Below are 17,192 nucleotides of genomic sequence, written 5' to 3' on the forward strand. Positions count from 1 at the left end.
TCTGTGAAACAGCCCAATAGTTCTGAATCATTGCGCTGGCTCAAACGCCAGTTGGTAACCATAGCAACAGAAATATTGGCAAAAAACGGGCAGATCAGAGAGCAGAAAGAATATCTGGACAATAACCAGAGAAGAAACGGCAGAAAGGAAAAAAATGTGTCTCGATTCCTCCCCATCTCAGTTCTGTATGATATTGATGTCGTATCGAGATGGTTGATATAAATCAGTCACTGCAGAGGGACAGAGCGGCTCCGACCGTCACTCTGCAGCGGTGTGTAGCGTAGCAACTTCACAGTAATGTTCTGAAAACTAGAATAAAATTATTGCAATAACAGGAACAAAGAAATTACAGAAACAATCTTTATGAATTGAAAAGGTCTGTGCTGTTCGCATTTAGTTTTTCCCACAGCCGAATTTTTCTGATGCTGTTATAAAAACCAACCATCAAATCTGTTAAGAGGAGGGGGCGGCACTTCCTTTCAACACTCTTATCTTTCAGGTTCGATCACCTGACGGCGTGCCGTGTGCACACACTCACTCACGTTCATACACACCGAGCTCCCCACAATTACCCCTGGCTGCAGTGTGCAGACCAAGGCGTGCCTTATCGTGAGTGCCTCATTGGGTATTTGTTGCAATGGTATCTGCTGCCGTTCGAGCTGCAGGTGCTGCCTGTCCTGCTCTCCTTGTTTCTCTCCAACACAATTTAGCAGTAAGGCTTACTCCGCTTGAATGAATATGAGTCAGGATGTAGCTCCACTTTAAGACGATGAGCCACGTACACATTTCAACATGGAGTAAAACTGCATAAAGAAAATGAAACAGCTACTTTTAGCTTAGTGCATGTCTGCACCTCAGTGAGCCAACATAACCAGTTAGAATGTTGTAAGAATCAAAATTTAGGTTTATGATAAACGTTCCACATAAATAAGAAAAGCTTAAACAAAATACTGCTCTTAAACTAAGTAAAAACTTGCAGACGGTGATGTCGATGGCATGAGCAGAACGCAGATGTCAGAGGATGAATTTCCCTGCATGTGGCTGACCGAGAACTAACACAACATGGCTGACTTCCTGTCACAGGCTCAAACGGACCTTCAAAGTAAAAGACTCCATAAAAAAAAACCCTGAGGCTAAATTAACATAAATGACTTCTACAAAACCAAAATTTATGGCAGAACACCATTAAGGATGGTTACCTTGGCAATGCCACAACAAGAGATATTAAATAGTCCACTCTGCAGCTTCTTGCATTGCTCTTTCCTCCAGTTTGTTCTGAAAGTATCAGCAGATTAAATTAATGGTCTGACGGTTAACCTTTGTCTTTTTAAATGGTTTCCAGTGCTGCTCAGAGTCCGTCCAGACTGGAGTCCCTGCAGTGCCACTTCACCTGGAATCTGGACGCCAGCAGGTCCAAACTGATGCATCTCAGAGACAAACTGGTGGACATCGGTACTGATGAGGGAAACGTCTGGCTGGGTCACATTTACAACCTGCAGGGCTTCATCCATTACCAGCTGGGCTTCAGGGAAGAGGCCCGGGACTTCTTCAGCAGGGCCACGGAGACCTTCCACCAGCTGGGAGATGCAGATGAGGCTCCCTGCTTGCTGGTGAACTACGGGAACCTGGCATGGCTGCACCACCATCTAGGTGAAGACACCGAGAGCCAAGCTTACCTATCAAAGCTGGACACCCTGATGGAGCAGTCTCCACCTCCAATCCAGGATGAGCTCCACCCAGAGGTCTGTGCTGAGAAGGCCTGGACCCTGATGAAGTTTAACAAAGACAAGAAGCTGCAGGCTGCAGATTACTTCCAGAGAGCCATCAGGATGAAGCCAGACATGGCGCCATGGCAGACCAGCCGCCTGCTGGTGTTGGTGGGTGCTTATAAACACAACACCGACCAGGATGCTGACATGTTGGAGGAAATGAGAATGGCCCGAGAGCAGGATCCAGACAACCGGTACCTTGCTGCTGTCGACCTGCTGCTGAGAGCCAAGAGAGGAGAGCAAGTCCAAGATGAAGCACATGAGCTGGAAGAAAAGATCTTAATGAATCCTGTCAGCAGCTACAGCGGCATCAAAACACTGATGAGGGTTTACGGGGAGCTCAAATGCTACGATGAAGCTGTTGATCTGGCAGAAAAGGCCCTGAAGAAGCATCCAGATGTGAGGTACCTGAAAAGATGTGCCGCTCTCTGCTATAAATGGAAGATAATTCTTTATAAGGAAAGTCGCCCTGCTAAAAGCATGATCAGCAGAGCCATCAGTCTGCATGAGGAGGTGATCTCTCTTTACCCTCATTCTTGTCTTCTGAAGGAGGTTGCTCTTGCTAACGTGTATGCTAAGTCTGGTCAGGGCCAGGAGAGAGCAGAGCAGATGTATCAGGAGATGATGGAGAGAGATCTGGAACCTGCAGACAAGCAGATACTCTATAACTGCTACGCAAAATACTTATTCTATGATAGAAGGGAGTATCAAAGGTCGATTGAGTACCACATGAAGGCAGCAGAGATTCCTCATCCATCCTTCTTCCAGCAGAGCAGCATCAACATACTGAAGAAGAAAGATCGAGGCAGGCACAGAATGTGAGGAGAGATCCGGGAGTTTCTGGAAAACCTTCCAGGTTCTGGGTCTTTGTGAGTTCCTGATAACTAAAGTTTCAAGTCCACATGTGAACATCTCATCTTACATATCAGCTGTTTATGTGACAATCTGTTGGTTTTTTCTCTTTGTCTTGCTTTTATTACAGTAAGATGAAATATTCTGGTTTGCCAGTGTTTGACGTTGAGATCCTGATGCACATTTAGGTCTGAATGAAGCTCCGTGCAGCTGCAGACGTCTCAGAAACGTTGTCATTCTCATCAGAGTAAACGCATACCGAGTGATGCATTCATTACTTTTATACCACGGTCTGGGTGAATACTCGATTCTGACTGGCTGCAGGGTGTCGCTTAAAAAGTGATATCGGACATCAGTTAAAAAACTTCTGTGAAACAGCCCAATAGTTCTGAATCATTGCGCTGGCTCAAACGCCAGTTGGTAACCATAGCAACTGAATTCTTAGCGACAATCGGGCAGATCAGAGAGCAGAAAGAATATCTGGACAATAAACAGAGAGGAAAGAACAGAAAGGAAAAACATGTCTCCCAATTCCTCCCCATCTCCGAAACCAACCATCAAATTCGTTAAGAGAAGGGGGCGGCCCTTCCTTTCAACACTATGTCTTTCAGGCTCGATCACCTGACGGCACACCATGTGCACACACTCACTCACGTTCATACACACTGAGCTCCCCACAATTAACCCTGGCTGCATTGTGCAGACCAAGGCGTGCCTCAACATGGGTGCATCATTGGGTATTTGTTGCAATGGTATCTGCTGCTGTGCCGGTTACCTTGGCAACGCCACAATAAGAGACATTAAATAGTCCGCTCTGCCGCGTCTTGTAAAAAACATGATTTTAACAGTAAAAACAACATTAGTAATTGATCTTATATCATTTCCTTTGTGAGTGACCACGGTGTTACCGGGGTAATGCCTTCCGAGGTTTCCATTATCAGAAATTCATGGACTTTGCAAAGGTAACCGTTCCACCGCGTCATCCATTGATTTCTGATAATGGGCACCTCGTTGGTCATAATCCCTTACTTATATGAATATATAAACAATCTCAAAGTGGAACGCAGCCTTCATTAAAAGTTCTGGTTTTTTGCAGGACGGAAGCTGTGAATTTACACATGGCCAGCCTGCGTCTCCGTCTCATACCAGCAGAGGCTTTATCCAGTTAAATGACTTTAATCTGATTTAACTTTTTAAATATGTAGCAACCTCCCAAGTCCAAACTGACCCCAGAATCAGATAAGAAATCGGGATTTTCTACTTCACTGGAAGTCCATCCCGGCACTCCAAACAGAGACCCCCGGAATGCATAAAAGTCAGATCCATCACAATACCGTTGGACAGACTGCCCATCAAAGCCTGCAGACCTTATCACACAAACAGCCTCTGGTACCCTTTTGAAGTTGGAGCCTGAGGTAAGAGTCTGTGGTTCGCCACCACAGGAGGTCCATCTGCACACACAGCTCACAAAGACTTGGTTCCAGAGCGGGACCCTTAAGCTCTGAACTTTTAAACTGTCTAAAATTATGGATGTACATTCAGCACACCTGGATAAATGGACTCTCCTTCCTTTTTCAATTAATCCAAGACATTAATCGTTTTTCAGAGGTTAAATCCACAGAAGATAGCAAATGAGTTCATTTCTGATTCCTTTGACGGAACAATGGCACCATCTCGTGGACACCATCGAACAGGTCGAGAAAATAGATTGCATGTTGATTAAATTCAGAGTTTACAATTATAGCTGTTATTAACGACTCTGACTCAAAGTAAGAACATGTTGTGGGGAAATTATTTCTTGACCCATCAGGTCCGTGGAAAGTGGATAATCTAAAGTTTTCCCCAAAACGCCGGCAAATTTAACTACCTGCCTTCCCAGAACTCGCTCTCTTCTTCTGGTTTTGTGCTTCTCTTCTCGTCCTCTTCTTTTTGTTTTGCTCTTCTTTAGTTGTTTGTGTTTGTTTTTCCTCTTCTTTTTGTTTTTCTCTCTCTCTCTCTCTCTCTCTCTCTCGAGACGTTTGCTGTCTGGTTTATCTGATTAATTTCATTTGTGCTTGTTGATTTTAACCGATGTGGTTTTAATAAAGAATGTTATATTTTAAGAAGTTGTAGTAGCGTGATCATCTTTGTGAAGTGATTTGTTCCCTCTGACGAGGACTTAGCGTATTCTGAGACTGATGTTTATCTTTTATTAGATAAATATTTTTGTCATCTTACTTCCCTGCCTGACTGTACCACAAATTTAGGGCAGGGTGGTGCCCCGAAGTTTTTGGCTTGTCTAAGGACACAGCAAATTAATAATAAGCGCCTACTGTCACACAGACATTGTATCACGGATTAATATTAAAGGTAATACGCCACAAATATAAAAGAAACCTATCCCCTTCTGTCCTATTTATGTTCAGAATAAGACATTTTAAACAAACCAAAACATCAAAACCTAAAATCAGAGTTTTTATTTCAGATTTAACAACCTGCTCAGAAAAAACGTTTTCTCTATTTACACTCATCCAGAGTTCATCAGCAACGAGCCTCTGAGAAGGCTTCCACTGCCGGTTTACAGCAGGAGGGGGCAACTCTGGTCCTCCAGCGCTGAAGTCCTGCAGACGTTCAGAGTTTCCCTGCTCCAACACACCTGACACACATCAGACTTCATGTGCAGACATCAAACTCCGCATCAGTCTGTGAATTACCTGCTAATGTGTCAGGTGTGTTGGAGCAGGGAAACTCTGAACGTCTGCAGGACTTCAGCGCTGGAGGACCAGAGTTGTTGCCCCCCCCCCCCCCCCAGTTTAGAGGGTAAAAAAGGAAAATACGTCAAAATAAAATAAAAGGACATCAGTCGTTTCCTCTTCGGCTCTTCTTGTGACTCTTTTTTGAACTCCTGTAAAAAACATAAAAAGGTAGAATCAACATCATAAAACAGACGATGTGAAACACAGAAATGAAACACAGGGGTCCAGTCCGGTCCAGTCCGGTCTGGTCAGGTCGGGTCCAGTCCGGTCTGGTCAGGTCGGGTCCAGTCCGGTCCAGTCCGGTCCAGTCCGGTCCAGTCCAGTCCGGTCCAGTCCGGTCCAGTCAGGTCGGGTCCAGTCCGGTCCAGTCCGGTCTGGTCAGGTCGGGTCCAGTCCGGTCCGGTCCGGTCCAGTCCGGTCAGGTCAGGTCGGGTCCAGTCCGGTCCAGTCCGGTCTGGTCGGATCCAGTCCAGTCCAGTCCGGTCTGGTCAGGTCGGGTCCAGTCTGGTCAGGTCGGGTCCAGTCCGGTCTGGTCAGGTCGGGTCCAGTCCGGTCCAGTCCGGTCCAGTCCAGTCCGGTCCAGTCCGGTCCAGTCAGGTCGGGTCCAGTCCGGTCCAGTCCGGTCTGGTCAGGTCGGGTCCAGTCCGGTCCGGTCCGGTCCAGTCCGGTCAGGTCAGGTCGGGTCCAGTCCGGTCCAGTCCGGTCTGGTCGGATCCAGTCCAGTCCAGTCCGGTCTGGTCAGGTCGGATCCAGTCCGGTCCAGTCCGGTCTGGTCAGGTCGGATCCAGTCCGGTCCAGTCCGGTCTGGTCAGGTCGGATCCAGTCCGGTCCAGTCCGGTCCAGTCCGGTCTGGTCAGGTCAGGTCCAGTCCGGTCCAGTCCGGTCTGGTCAGGTCAGGTCAGGTCCGGTCCGGTCCAGTCCGGTCTGGTCTGGTCCGGTCCAGTCCGGTCTGGTCGGGTCCGGTCCGGTCCAGTTCAGGTCTGATCCAGTCCGGTCTGGTCTGGTCTGGTCGGGTCCAGTCCGGTCCAGTTCTGGTCGGGTCCAGTCCGGTCCAGTTCAGGTCGGATCCAGTCCGGTCCAGTCCGGTCTGGTCAGGTCGGGTCCAGTCCGGTCTGGTCGGGTCCAGTCCGGTCCAGTCCGGTCCAGTCCGGTCCAGTGTCAGTATGGTCCAGTCCAGTCCGGTCCGGTCCAGTCCGGTCTGGTCGGGTCCAGTCCGGTCCAGTCCGGTCCAGTGTCAGTATGGTCCAGTCCAGTCCGGTCCGGTCCAGTCCGGTATGGTCAGGTCTGGTCAGGTCGGGTCCAGTCCGGTCCAGTCCGGTCTGGTCAGGTCGGGTCCAGTCCGGTCGCGTCCGGTCCGGTCCAGTCCGGTATGGTCCAGTCCAGTCCGGTCCAGTCCGGTATGGTCCAGTCCGGTATGGTCCAGTCCGGTATGGCCCAGTCCAGTCCGGTCCAATCAGGTCCGGTCCAGTCCAGTATGGTCCAGTCCGGTATGGTCCAGTCCGGTATGGTCCAGTCCGGTATGGTCCAGTCCGGTCCGGTCGCGTCTGGTCCGGTCCAGATGGACGGGGTCAGTTTTAAAATGACATTAACTTTAATTCCCAGCGTCTCCATGTGAGGTTTCATTGTGATGTTTAAACGTCTGTGAAATCACAGAAGCGACTTCAGTCGCCATGACGAGGTGATGACGTGTGGAAACGGACACGTATGTGCTGTACCGTCTCTCCTCATACCTGGAGGTAAATATGTACTGGTTGCACAGATTCATGCTGATCTGGAAACTTTGACGCACATGGAAACAAGTAAATATTATTACAAAAATATGAAAAATATAAATGAGAAATATTAAATAAAAACTTTTTAAAAGTATTAATAAACTTTCCAAATGTTTCCTCTCGGACTTTCAGACTGTTTCTATGTTCTCTGAACAGGGAGGGGTTACTAAACATGAACGTTTTCATAGCAACCTTGTGAAATGTGGAGGTTTATTGTGTTTTTACTGCTCGGACCAACATGACATCAAACTGGAGTGAAACCAGTTTGACACCTGATTCAACCCAACTTTATTCATAAAGTTCCTTAAAACAGCCTGAGTTGGCAGCTTTACGGGCACAGCATCATCACTCACCTCTCTGGAGACTTGGAGTGGCTGCGATGTCGGTGGCTTCGGTGGTGACCTGCGTAACAACAAACGGTTATAACATGTTAATAACACGACCTGCCGAGGAACGGGAATCTGTCTCTGTTCTCCATCTGCTCCCGAGCGAAGCGGCAAACACGCCGGCCTACCGGGGGATTTGGAGCGGTGCCGTCTGTCTCTGGATCGGCTGCGGTGCCGGCGAGGGCTCTTGCTGCGATGGCGGTCTCTGCGAGGCGACGGGCTGTTAACGAACACACACTTTCAGTCACACACACACACACAGAGTGGTGATTTACCGTCGAAGCGTTGAATGGAAGATCTGCCGTACCTCCGTCTCTTTGGAGATCTGCTGCGCCTGCCGAGAAAACAACACACTGGCGTTAACGCGAACGAAGTCGGGGAAAATCTGGTTCATAAACAGAAACAACACGAACCGTCTGGGTGAGCGACTGCGTCTGTAGCGGGGCGACGGGGAGCGTCGCGGCCTGTCGTTGTCACGGTAACTTCGCCTGTGAGGTTCAGGAGTTTGAAGTCTCTCCATCTGCAGCACAAAAGGAAGAACTCAGAGACACGACCAACATTTCAGAAAGTTCCGTTTGTCGCAGGATCAGAAGTTTCTACACAAAACGGAACCACAACAACATTTTGTTGGTTTTGTAATCCAGTATTTACATCCCTGAATGTAAATTCTGCTTCTAGATTCTGTAAAGAAAAAAGCTTTTAGAGCCCAGAACAGGAAAAAACGAGGAGAAAGTTGTCAATATGTCCAGCAGGGGGCAGCAGAGACCAGACTGTGAGCTACGATGCATACAGCAGCAAAGGCTATAGTCTGGATTTGTTATCCTGGGGGGGTGCATTAACATGGAGAGAAGGGAACATCTGTGCACATTAGTCCATGTAAAACTGCAGCGGTGCAGCTCTGGATGCAGGAGAGCTGGTAACTGGCACCGCTGCCAACGAGGCGACTTAGACGTTGAATGTAGCAGAGCTGGGCTTCAATTATCCAGTGATTTATTTTAATTTAAATCAGTTTAATGAAGGCAATAATCATCAATAAAACTCAGTGATTTATCTTTATCCCTTTCCAGAGGGATGTTAGCATGTCAGTGTTTCCCCTACCTGATCCGGGTCCTCATGGCCCCCTGCCTGGCACGGCTTACAGGTAACTCTACCTCAACACACCTGACTCAGATCAACGGCTCATTATCAGGTTTTCATAGAACTTGGCAGGCAGGTAAGTTAACCTGCATCAGGTGTGCTGGAGTTGGCAGGAACTAAAACATGCAGGGCAGCGGCCCCCGAGGACCAGGAACACGGGTCTAGACTCTATAGCACTCCTGGTCCAGAGCAGGGATCCTTGGTCCTAGTCCTTGAGGGCCGGTTTCCTGCAGGTTTTCCAAGTGTCCCTGCTGCAACACACCTGGTTGAATCCATCGTGTGTTTAGCAGACGTGTGCAGAGCTGGTCTGAGTCCGAGTCAGGTGCGTTCCAGCAGGGACACGAGGAAAACCTGCAGGACACCGGTCCTGGAGGACCAGGGTTGGGGATCTCTGGTCTAGAGGAACGTTACATGCTACACGCTACACGCTACACGCTACATGCTACACGTTACACGCTACACGCTACACGTTACACGTTACACGCTACACGTTACATGCTACACGTTACACGCTACACGTTACACGCTACACGTTACATGCTACACGCTACATGCTACATGCTACACGCTACACGTTACACGCTACATGCTACACGCTACATGCTACACGTTAAATGCTACACGTTACATGCTACACGCTACATGCTATACGTTACACGCTACACGTTACATGCTACGTTACATGCTACACGCTACATGCTATACGTTACACGCTACACGTTACACGCTACACGTTACATGCTACACGCTACACGCTACATGCTACACGTTACATGCTACATGTTACATGCTAAATGTTACATGCTACACGCTACACGTTACACGCTAAATGCTACACATTACACGCTACATGCTACACGCTACATGCTACATGTGTTTGAATCATGACTGAATTATGTGCTCAACAATCCAACTAAACATTTTAATTGTTCCCCAAAACTAATTAAAATCAAGCTTAACTGAGGTAAAAAACATTTTTACGTGTGAATTTTAGTTTTATTACGATTTTAGAAGATTTCATTTTAAGTTTGTCCCATCTGAGGTACCTCACAATTCGAGTACGATTCAGCTGCTACGATTCTTTTATTAAATGATTGTCGGGTTCTTCATGCATCTTCATTTTTCAACACTCCGTGGCTCCATTTGTACGACTTTCAGTCTCCATTCAGGATCCAATAAATCCAGTTACCAAACTAATTATCTCCACTTTCTCTTATTTATGTGGAACCATAAATAAATCCACCAAACATATTTCTCATCTCCTCTCTAAACGCTTCCCTGCAATCTTCAGGAAAATAACGTTAGCATTAGCCAGGAACAAGCGGTTTCTCTAACTGGGCTGGAACGGAGCTGTTCTCATATGTTTGTTCTGTTAGATTTATTCCACATGCAGGGAATCTTGTCCATGTCTCGTCTCGTGTCCATAAACACCAAAATGTTGCCAAACGCTCGGCCACATCAGCTGCTCGGCTAGCCGCTGGCTTCCTGCTGCCTCTGTTTACTCTGCTTTTGTTTTAAGGGACTACGGATGGAAAAACCTGCTAAATCCGACATATTTGTATTTTATTTACGATTTTAAGGTAAAATCAGTTGAGAACAACCTCTCATTCACAATGACCTAGCAGGAGGCTTCAGCGGTTTAAACAAAGATAAAGGTATGTTTGTTAACACACATTAAAGTTAAGCCTGGAACTGAAATGAAAGTGTTCGTCCCCCTGGTCGGCCTGCAGGACCTCTACTGTCCCGCCTCGCTTCGCTGCTGCGTTTCAGACACAAACTTCAGGTTTTTCACCCAAATCATTTTGGCAGAAGGGATTTTGTGCAGATTTACACAGAAATGTATTTTGAGCACCTTTTCTTCTTCTTCATCCTCTTCTTCGCTGCTTTCCACTTCATCCAGGTCCTCCTCCAGAGCGCTGATCCGCGGGTCCAACATCTCTGCCTCCTCCAGGACTTGTCTCTTCTGGAATATAGAAACATAAAAAACAGTTTCAGGCCATTTTTCACAATGGAAACGTTTTTAAAGAAGCTGAAAAAGAAATAAAAATTCTAATTTTTCATTTAAAGCAACAACCATGGAGCGTCATCTCTCGGACTTTTCCAGCAATGCGCTGTGGAGCCTGATTTTCCTACATAAAGGCTGAACTCTTAGAAACTTTCAGGAAGGGAAACGTCGGCGCACCTGAAGGCGGGGCAGGATGATGTCACACATCCTCTCTGCGTGAAGAAGCTCGTCGATGAACTCGTCAACGTGCATCAGCTCAAACTCTGCAACGAAACATCGTCTCAGTTTCAGTCGCCTGGAACTCCGTCCCAACGTGGCCTGAAGCTTTCAGACCAACCACGAACACTTCAGCTGGACGGTGAGAGGCGGGGAGTTCCTTCTTGTGGAGAGGGTAAAAAGCTTTACGTTGAACTTTAACGCTGCAACAAGAAATTCTAAGCTGTGCTGGTATTCATTTTATTTTACAGCTGGAGTTCCCAGCGGTCAGCTCCAAGTTAGGAGACGACGTCAGAAGGTTCTACGGATATAAAAACTCCTCCCAGACCAGCTTTAAGTCTGGAAACATCCTGTGGGTCAAGTCCCGACCATCTGGAAATACACAGTTACCCCAGAGTAAGGCTGCAACCAACGATTATTTTCATAGTCGACTAATCTGTAAATTATTTTTTCGATTAGTCACGATTATTTCTGTCCCACCCGCCATCTGTTTCCAGTTTTTATTTTACAGGCTCCAGTGTGTTTCAGCCCACTCTCTTCATCTGCATCATATGAATCTCCGCCTGACTCCCAGTCAGTCACAACATAATGTCCTTTAGTAACGTAAAACGACTCCTGAACCAGTAAAACGATTCCTGAACCAGTAAAACGACTCCTGAACCAATAAAACGATTCCTGAACTAGTAAAACGACTCCTGAACTAGTAAAACGACTCCTCAACCAGTAAAACGACTCCTGAACTAGTAAAACGACTCCTCAACCAGTAAAACGACTCCTGAACCAGTAAAATGACTCCTGAACCAGTAAAACGGCTCCTGAACCAGTAAAAACGATTCCTGAACCAGTAAAACGACTCCTGAACCAGTAAAATGACTCCTGAACCAGTAACACGGCTCCTGAACCAGTAAAACGACTCCTGAACCAGTAAAACGATTCCTGAACCAGTAAAACGATTCCTGAACCAGTAAAACGACTCCTGAACCAGTAAAACGATTCCTGAACCAGTAAAATGATTCCTGAACCAGTAAAACGATTCCTGAACCAGTAAAACGACTCCTGAACCAGTAAAACGATTCCTGAACCAGTAAAACGACTCCTGAACCAGTAAAATGACTCCTGAACCAGTAAAATGACTCCTGAACCAGTAAAACGATTCCTGAACCAGTTCAACGATTCCTGAACCAGTAAAATGATTCCTGAACTAGTAAAACGACTCCTGAACTAGTAAAACGACTCCTAAACCAGTTCAACGATTCCTGAACCAGTAAAATGATTCCTGAACTAGTAAAACGACTCCTGAACCAGTAAAACGACTCCTGAACCAGTAAAACGACTCCTGAACCAGTAAAACGATTCCTGAACTAGTAAAACGACTCCTGAACCAGTAAAACAACTCCTGAACCAGTAAAACGATTCCTGAACCAGTAAAACGATTCCTGAACCAGTAAAACGACCCCTGAACCAGTAAATTGATTCCTGAACTAGTAAAATGATTCCTGAACCAGTAAAACGATTCCTGAACCAGTAAATCGATTCCTGAACTAGTAAATCGATTCCTGAACTAGTAAAACGACTCCTGAACTAGTAAAACAACTCCTGAACTAGTAAAACAACTCCTGAACTAGTAAAACGACTCCTGAACTAGTAAAACGACTCCTGAACCAGTAAAACGATTCCTGAACCAGTAAAACGATTCCTGAACTAGTAAAATGATTCCTGAACCAGTAAAACGATTCCTGAACTAGTAAAATGATTCCTGAACTAGTAAAATGATTCCTGAACCAGTAAAACGACTCCTGAACCAGTAAAACGATTCCTGAACTAGTTGAATATCAAATATAAACTTAACAGCTTACTATGAATTTGTTTTGAAACAAACAAACATATTTATAATGTCACAGCCAAACTACAGAATTTGCCTCAAAAAGAAAACAAAATAAATAAAATATTTTAATAGTACAATCGTGTCGGTTTATTTCCTCCCCGTTTCATAATCCAGGAAAATAACAATCTGGGAAGTTGCGGCAAAGACAACTTAAAAAAACAGGAGTTTCTGCGCCAAAACGGGAAACTTGACAGGTATGACAAAACTACGTAACTACTCGGTAATGCTAGCAGAAACCGTGACTTTCTCTTCACATGCATGACCGTCGTGCTGCCAACGACACATTTCACCTTTCTGGTCAGGTTGCTTAGCTGGAAAAACTCCCAAACCTCTGAAGCTGTTTTCACTCGACTGTTTTGTATGCGCCGCCGTCGGTCTTGAGTTGTTCTTCGTTGGTTAAGACGCTGCACAGAATGACAACACTGCCCCCTGCCCTTCCTGCGGTGCTTTGCGTCGTTTGCTCGGTGTTTACAGTTCTTATTCTGTCTGAAAGCCGTGGTTGAATGGCGTTACGTTCCCTGGCGCAGTGTTTTATCAGCAAAGTACGGCGTTTAAAACACGACGCGTCGACAATGAAATTTTGCGTCGATGAATTTTTATTGTCGAATCGTTGCAGCCCTACCCCAGAGTAAGCCCAAGGAGCCCATCTGGCATGAAGGTTAGCGCGACACGTCGAACAGCTCGGCTGTGCCGAACGCTCCCTCCATGCCTCCACACTCACCTCCGTTTCTGTTCTGACTCTTAATCTTCCTGTAATCGTTGTAAAGCGGCTCCAGGTATTTGTAGCAGTCCACGGCGGTGCCGGTTAACCTCATGTACATCGCTCCCAGCAGACGGACATATCTAACACAAGATGAGAGGTGAAAAACTGACATTTTCTTCTTGTTTACAACCTGAACTGAGTTCTGAGTGATTTATGTGGAAGCTCCATCTGTATGAAGAGAGAATGAACGCGCCTCGTCTTTCCCAGAAGGAAACTCACTTGAAGTCTTCGTTCTTTATGAACTCAACGATGATGTCCTTCTCAGGCTGAATCTGCAGCATCTTCAGCGTGAGGCAGAGGAAGGGGGTCGGCTTGATGTTTCCACCGAAGACTCCGCCAACAAACTTCAACTCCATGGCTTTGTCGACAACCAGCTCCGCTGAGGGTGGCACAAGATGTTCGCTTTGTTTTAACGTGGCGGCTGAATAAATAACCTGTTGGATGGTCGCGGCATCCTGCATAGGTTAGGTCACACCAGCTGAACTGGGTTTGGTTCACAAAGACATTTTAATCTCATCCAGAGGAGATTACGCTGAAGTCTGCTTTAGAGCAGAGCTACTCAGTTCGGTCCTACAAGAGCTGCAATCCAGCAGGTTTTCCATGTCTCCCTGCTTCAGCACGCCTGAATCTAACTAAATGAATCTCACAGCTAATCAGCTTCTGGATAATGATTCCTTCAAGTCAGTTGTGTTGGAGCAAGTAAACATGGAAAACCTGCTAGACTGTGGCCCTCATAGAACCGAATAAACTACACCTGGTTCAGAGTCTACAAAGGTCATGACTTACCTGAGATCTCCTTAAGTTCATGGTTTTAACTGAGGCTATGTAGGGCCCTATACTTTCTGCGATCACAGAATCGCGGAATTGGCCAATTAAGACGGAATACATTTTTTTACGCGGAACATCACAGAAGTTTACTTAATCTGACTGCAGAACTGTTATTGTGTGGAGAAGGAACGTTTGTCTGGAGAAAACTGCATGGAGGCAAAGAAATCTGGTGGCACAACAAGCCGCTTTCACTGACTCGGCCTTGTTTTTTTCAAAAACAATGTTTTTGAAAGTAAAATAGGAGTAGAAAGTAAAAAAAAAAAAAGAAAGAAAAGTGTGATTCCAAAAAAATATAATGGAAGAAAATGGAATTCCCAAAAATTAAAATGGAAAAAAATGAATTTAGAAAAAATAAAATGGAATTTGGGAAAAAATAAAATGGATTTTATGGGCCCTAAGTGTGAATACTTTTCCCCCATGTAGAAACATATGACAATATTAACATTATTAACAAAAATCTCCTCCTCTGCAGGTTTTTCCTGTATAAAAGCTGCTACATGTTGATCTGTCTTTCCTGTCCTGTCCACCTCGACCAGTCCAGGCAGATGGCTGCCCTCCCTGAGCCGGGTTCTGCCGGAGGTTTTCTTCCTGTTAAAAGGAAGTTTTTTCCTTCCCACTGTCGCCTCATGCAGCTCAAGATGGGAGATTGGATCGAAGTCGAAATTTGATGCAATTTGTTGGTTTCCCTTAACCAGGCAATTTATTATTTATTATTGGCTCAAACTGATGTCTCTGTAAGGTGCTGTGTCTCGCAGCACCTTACAGAAACACACTGTCATGCCACACACTGTTGTGAAGTGGCGTGACACAAATAAAGCTGAATTGCACTGAATATGTGGTAATCTCTTTGGGATAGCTGAAGGGATGCAACATTGTTTTTCTTTCTTCCATTTTTTTTTAAACAGGACTTTGGGATGAACCTGTTTCTATCTGATGGTGTGACTCGAATTAAAAACTTCTACATTGGTTGGGATTTTGTCTGAAGGGGTCAGATCACTCCCAGCTTGTGTTTCAGGGGATGTTTGGTATGGAAATGGGGACCTGGTCTATGTGGGTTTCTTTTACACTTAGATTTAGAGGCTCCTGTCCTCCAGAATGAGGACTGCAAAGTCCAGGAAAAACCTGCTGATTGAAACAAAGTACATCCAGTGCAGTTTACTTGGCTCAGTCTTGGCTGAACTGATAAAAACTCAACAAATATATCAGAAAATACACCTCAGCATGTAGAAAGGTAACTGTAGTTTTTATAGTTGCAGCCAAAGAAAATCAAATGAAGCTAAAGTAGTATAAAGTGAGACTCACAAAAAGAAACTTGTGTGGCTTTTCTGAACTGAGTAAACAAAATAAACAGTTAACTGAGATATGTAGGAGACTCTGGTCACTGCTAATGAGACTATTTACTTTTTTGTTTTGGAGGCATGTTTTATATAAATAGTGAAACAATTTAGTTTCTTCATTTATCAAATGGTATCATATGTAAACAAACAAAAAAAAAGCTTTGCCCCAAAAATAATCACACAAATGTAACGAGGTTACTTTAAAAACAAACATTATAAATCCTGCTGGTTTCATATTGATCAAGCTAAACTAAGCTAAGCTAGCATTAGCTCACATGCTAACACGCTACTCACCGGTGAGACCGAAGCATTCCTCCTTCCAGTACTTAGACTCATATATTCGAGTCCGAATTATTTTTTCCACCAGATATTGTGGATTGGTCCCATGTATACTATTCGCATCTTTAACAGTTCTGTTAGCCATCGGGACAGAATTGAGCTAATTCACGAGCATGAGAAGACGTGCGCTAACACCGGAAACAGATGTTACTACTTCCTGTTGTCTCGCTGTGTTGGATTTATATTAATACAATAACATCACTCAGAACAAAGATAATTACATATTTTATTTACACTAACAATTTTATATGAACTGCAAATTCCCAATACTAAAAAGAAAAGTTTCCGTTTTTTTTTTTTTTGGGGGGGGGGGGGGTCTATTTTTCGCCCGATGCCGCTGTGTTCCACTAGGTGGCGGTAGTGTGCCCCATAGACATCATATACATAGATCATATATACATTGGCGCCACGCTGACGTCTCATCTCATCGCCATCTTGGATGGATCTCCATGCGCCTCTCATGTATTTATTTATAAGGTTTAGGTACAATCACAACAACAACTTCACCAATTTTGACCTGATTTTTTTCAAACAGTTTCGTTTGTTATAAAGGGCAGAGATATTGTTATGATACAGATCATTGTTAAACATTAAAAACAATGTGCTTTTATGCTTAAAACATGTTTTTATATATTATTACATATATTATTATTATATATTATTACATAAGGTAGCTACAATATGAATAAATTAATTTTATACTAACATGTTTGATTGTATTTAGATTTGTCTTTCTATTTTTAAAAATTAAATAAAGGTTGAATAAATTATTATTCAACCTTGTTAAATGTCATTCCACACGATATGTTTTCAATATTTCGCCAGTTACTGCAACCAAATGCTGTACAAAATCCTGGAATAGTTGCTAGCTTTCTCTGGACTATGGCTGTCTCTTTCTTTTATTTACTTTTATTAATTTATCGACATAGAGATACAGTTTTACAAAGTCTGAAAAAGAAGTATTGTATCAAAACTTCAACCCAGAAAAACACAAGAAGAGCGTAAACCTCCGCCAAGGCCTTTAAGAAGTTCCTGGATTCAAACGGTGATCTGGATCACCACCAAAATTAAATCAGTTCTTCCTTTTCACGTTCCAGCAAGTCCTGGAAATTTAATAAAAATCAGTGCATAACTTTTTAAGTTATCTTGAACCCAAACAGATAAACTT

At 44.8% G+C, this 17,192-nt stretch overlaps 2 protein-coding genes across 3 annotated transcripts; one reads left to right on the forward strand and one right to left on the reverse strand.

The window, feature by feature from the left end:
* Positions 1-209: 209 nt before the first annotated feature.
* Positions 210-2,591, forward strand: LOC306759500 (interferon-induced protein with tetratricopeptide repeats 1-like; the record flags this gene model as incomplete). Its single annotated transcript, XM_079245169.1, has 2 exons — positions 210-271; positions 1,343-2,591. 2 exons carry the CDS (start codon positions 210-212, stop codon positions 2,589-2,591), a joined length of 1,311 nt encoding a protein of 436 aa, XP_079101295.1.
* Positions 2,592-5,401: 2,810 nt separating this feature from the next.
* On the reverse strand, positions 5,402-16,134 carry prpf38a (pre-mRNA processing factor 38A). 2 transcript variants are annotated; one of them, XM_079245012.1, is made up of 10 exons: positions 15,980-16,134; positions 13,740-13,899; positions 13,479-13,600; positions 10,834-10,919; positions 10,504-10,614; positions 7,928-8,034; positions 7,822-7,848; positions 7,643-7,734; positions 7,482-7,530; positions 5,402-5,505 (listed from the first exon to the last, which is right to left on the reverse strand). In XM_079245012.1, exons 1-10 carry the CDS (start codon positions 16,107-16,109, stop codon positions 5,460-5,462), a joined length of 930 nt encoding a protein of 309 aa, XP_079101138.1. In that variant the 5' UTR covers positions 16,110-16,134; the 3' UTR covers positions 5,402-5,459. The 2 variants fall into 2 exon arrangements, with proteins under 2 accessions (XP_079101138.1, XP_079101137.1); XM_079245011.1 differs by having other exon boundaries at positions 7,643-7,719; positions 7,790-7,848.
* Between the last annotated feature and the right edge of the window lie 1,058 nt (positions 16,135-17,192).

The sequence above is a fragment of the Telmatherina bonti genome (genome assembly GCF_933228915.1).
Source record: "Telmatherina bonti genome assembly, chromosome: 8".
NCBI lineage: Eukaryota > Metazoa > Chordata > Actinopteri > Atheriniformes > Telmatherinidae > Telmatherina > Telmatherina bonti.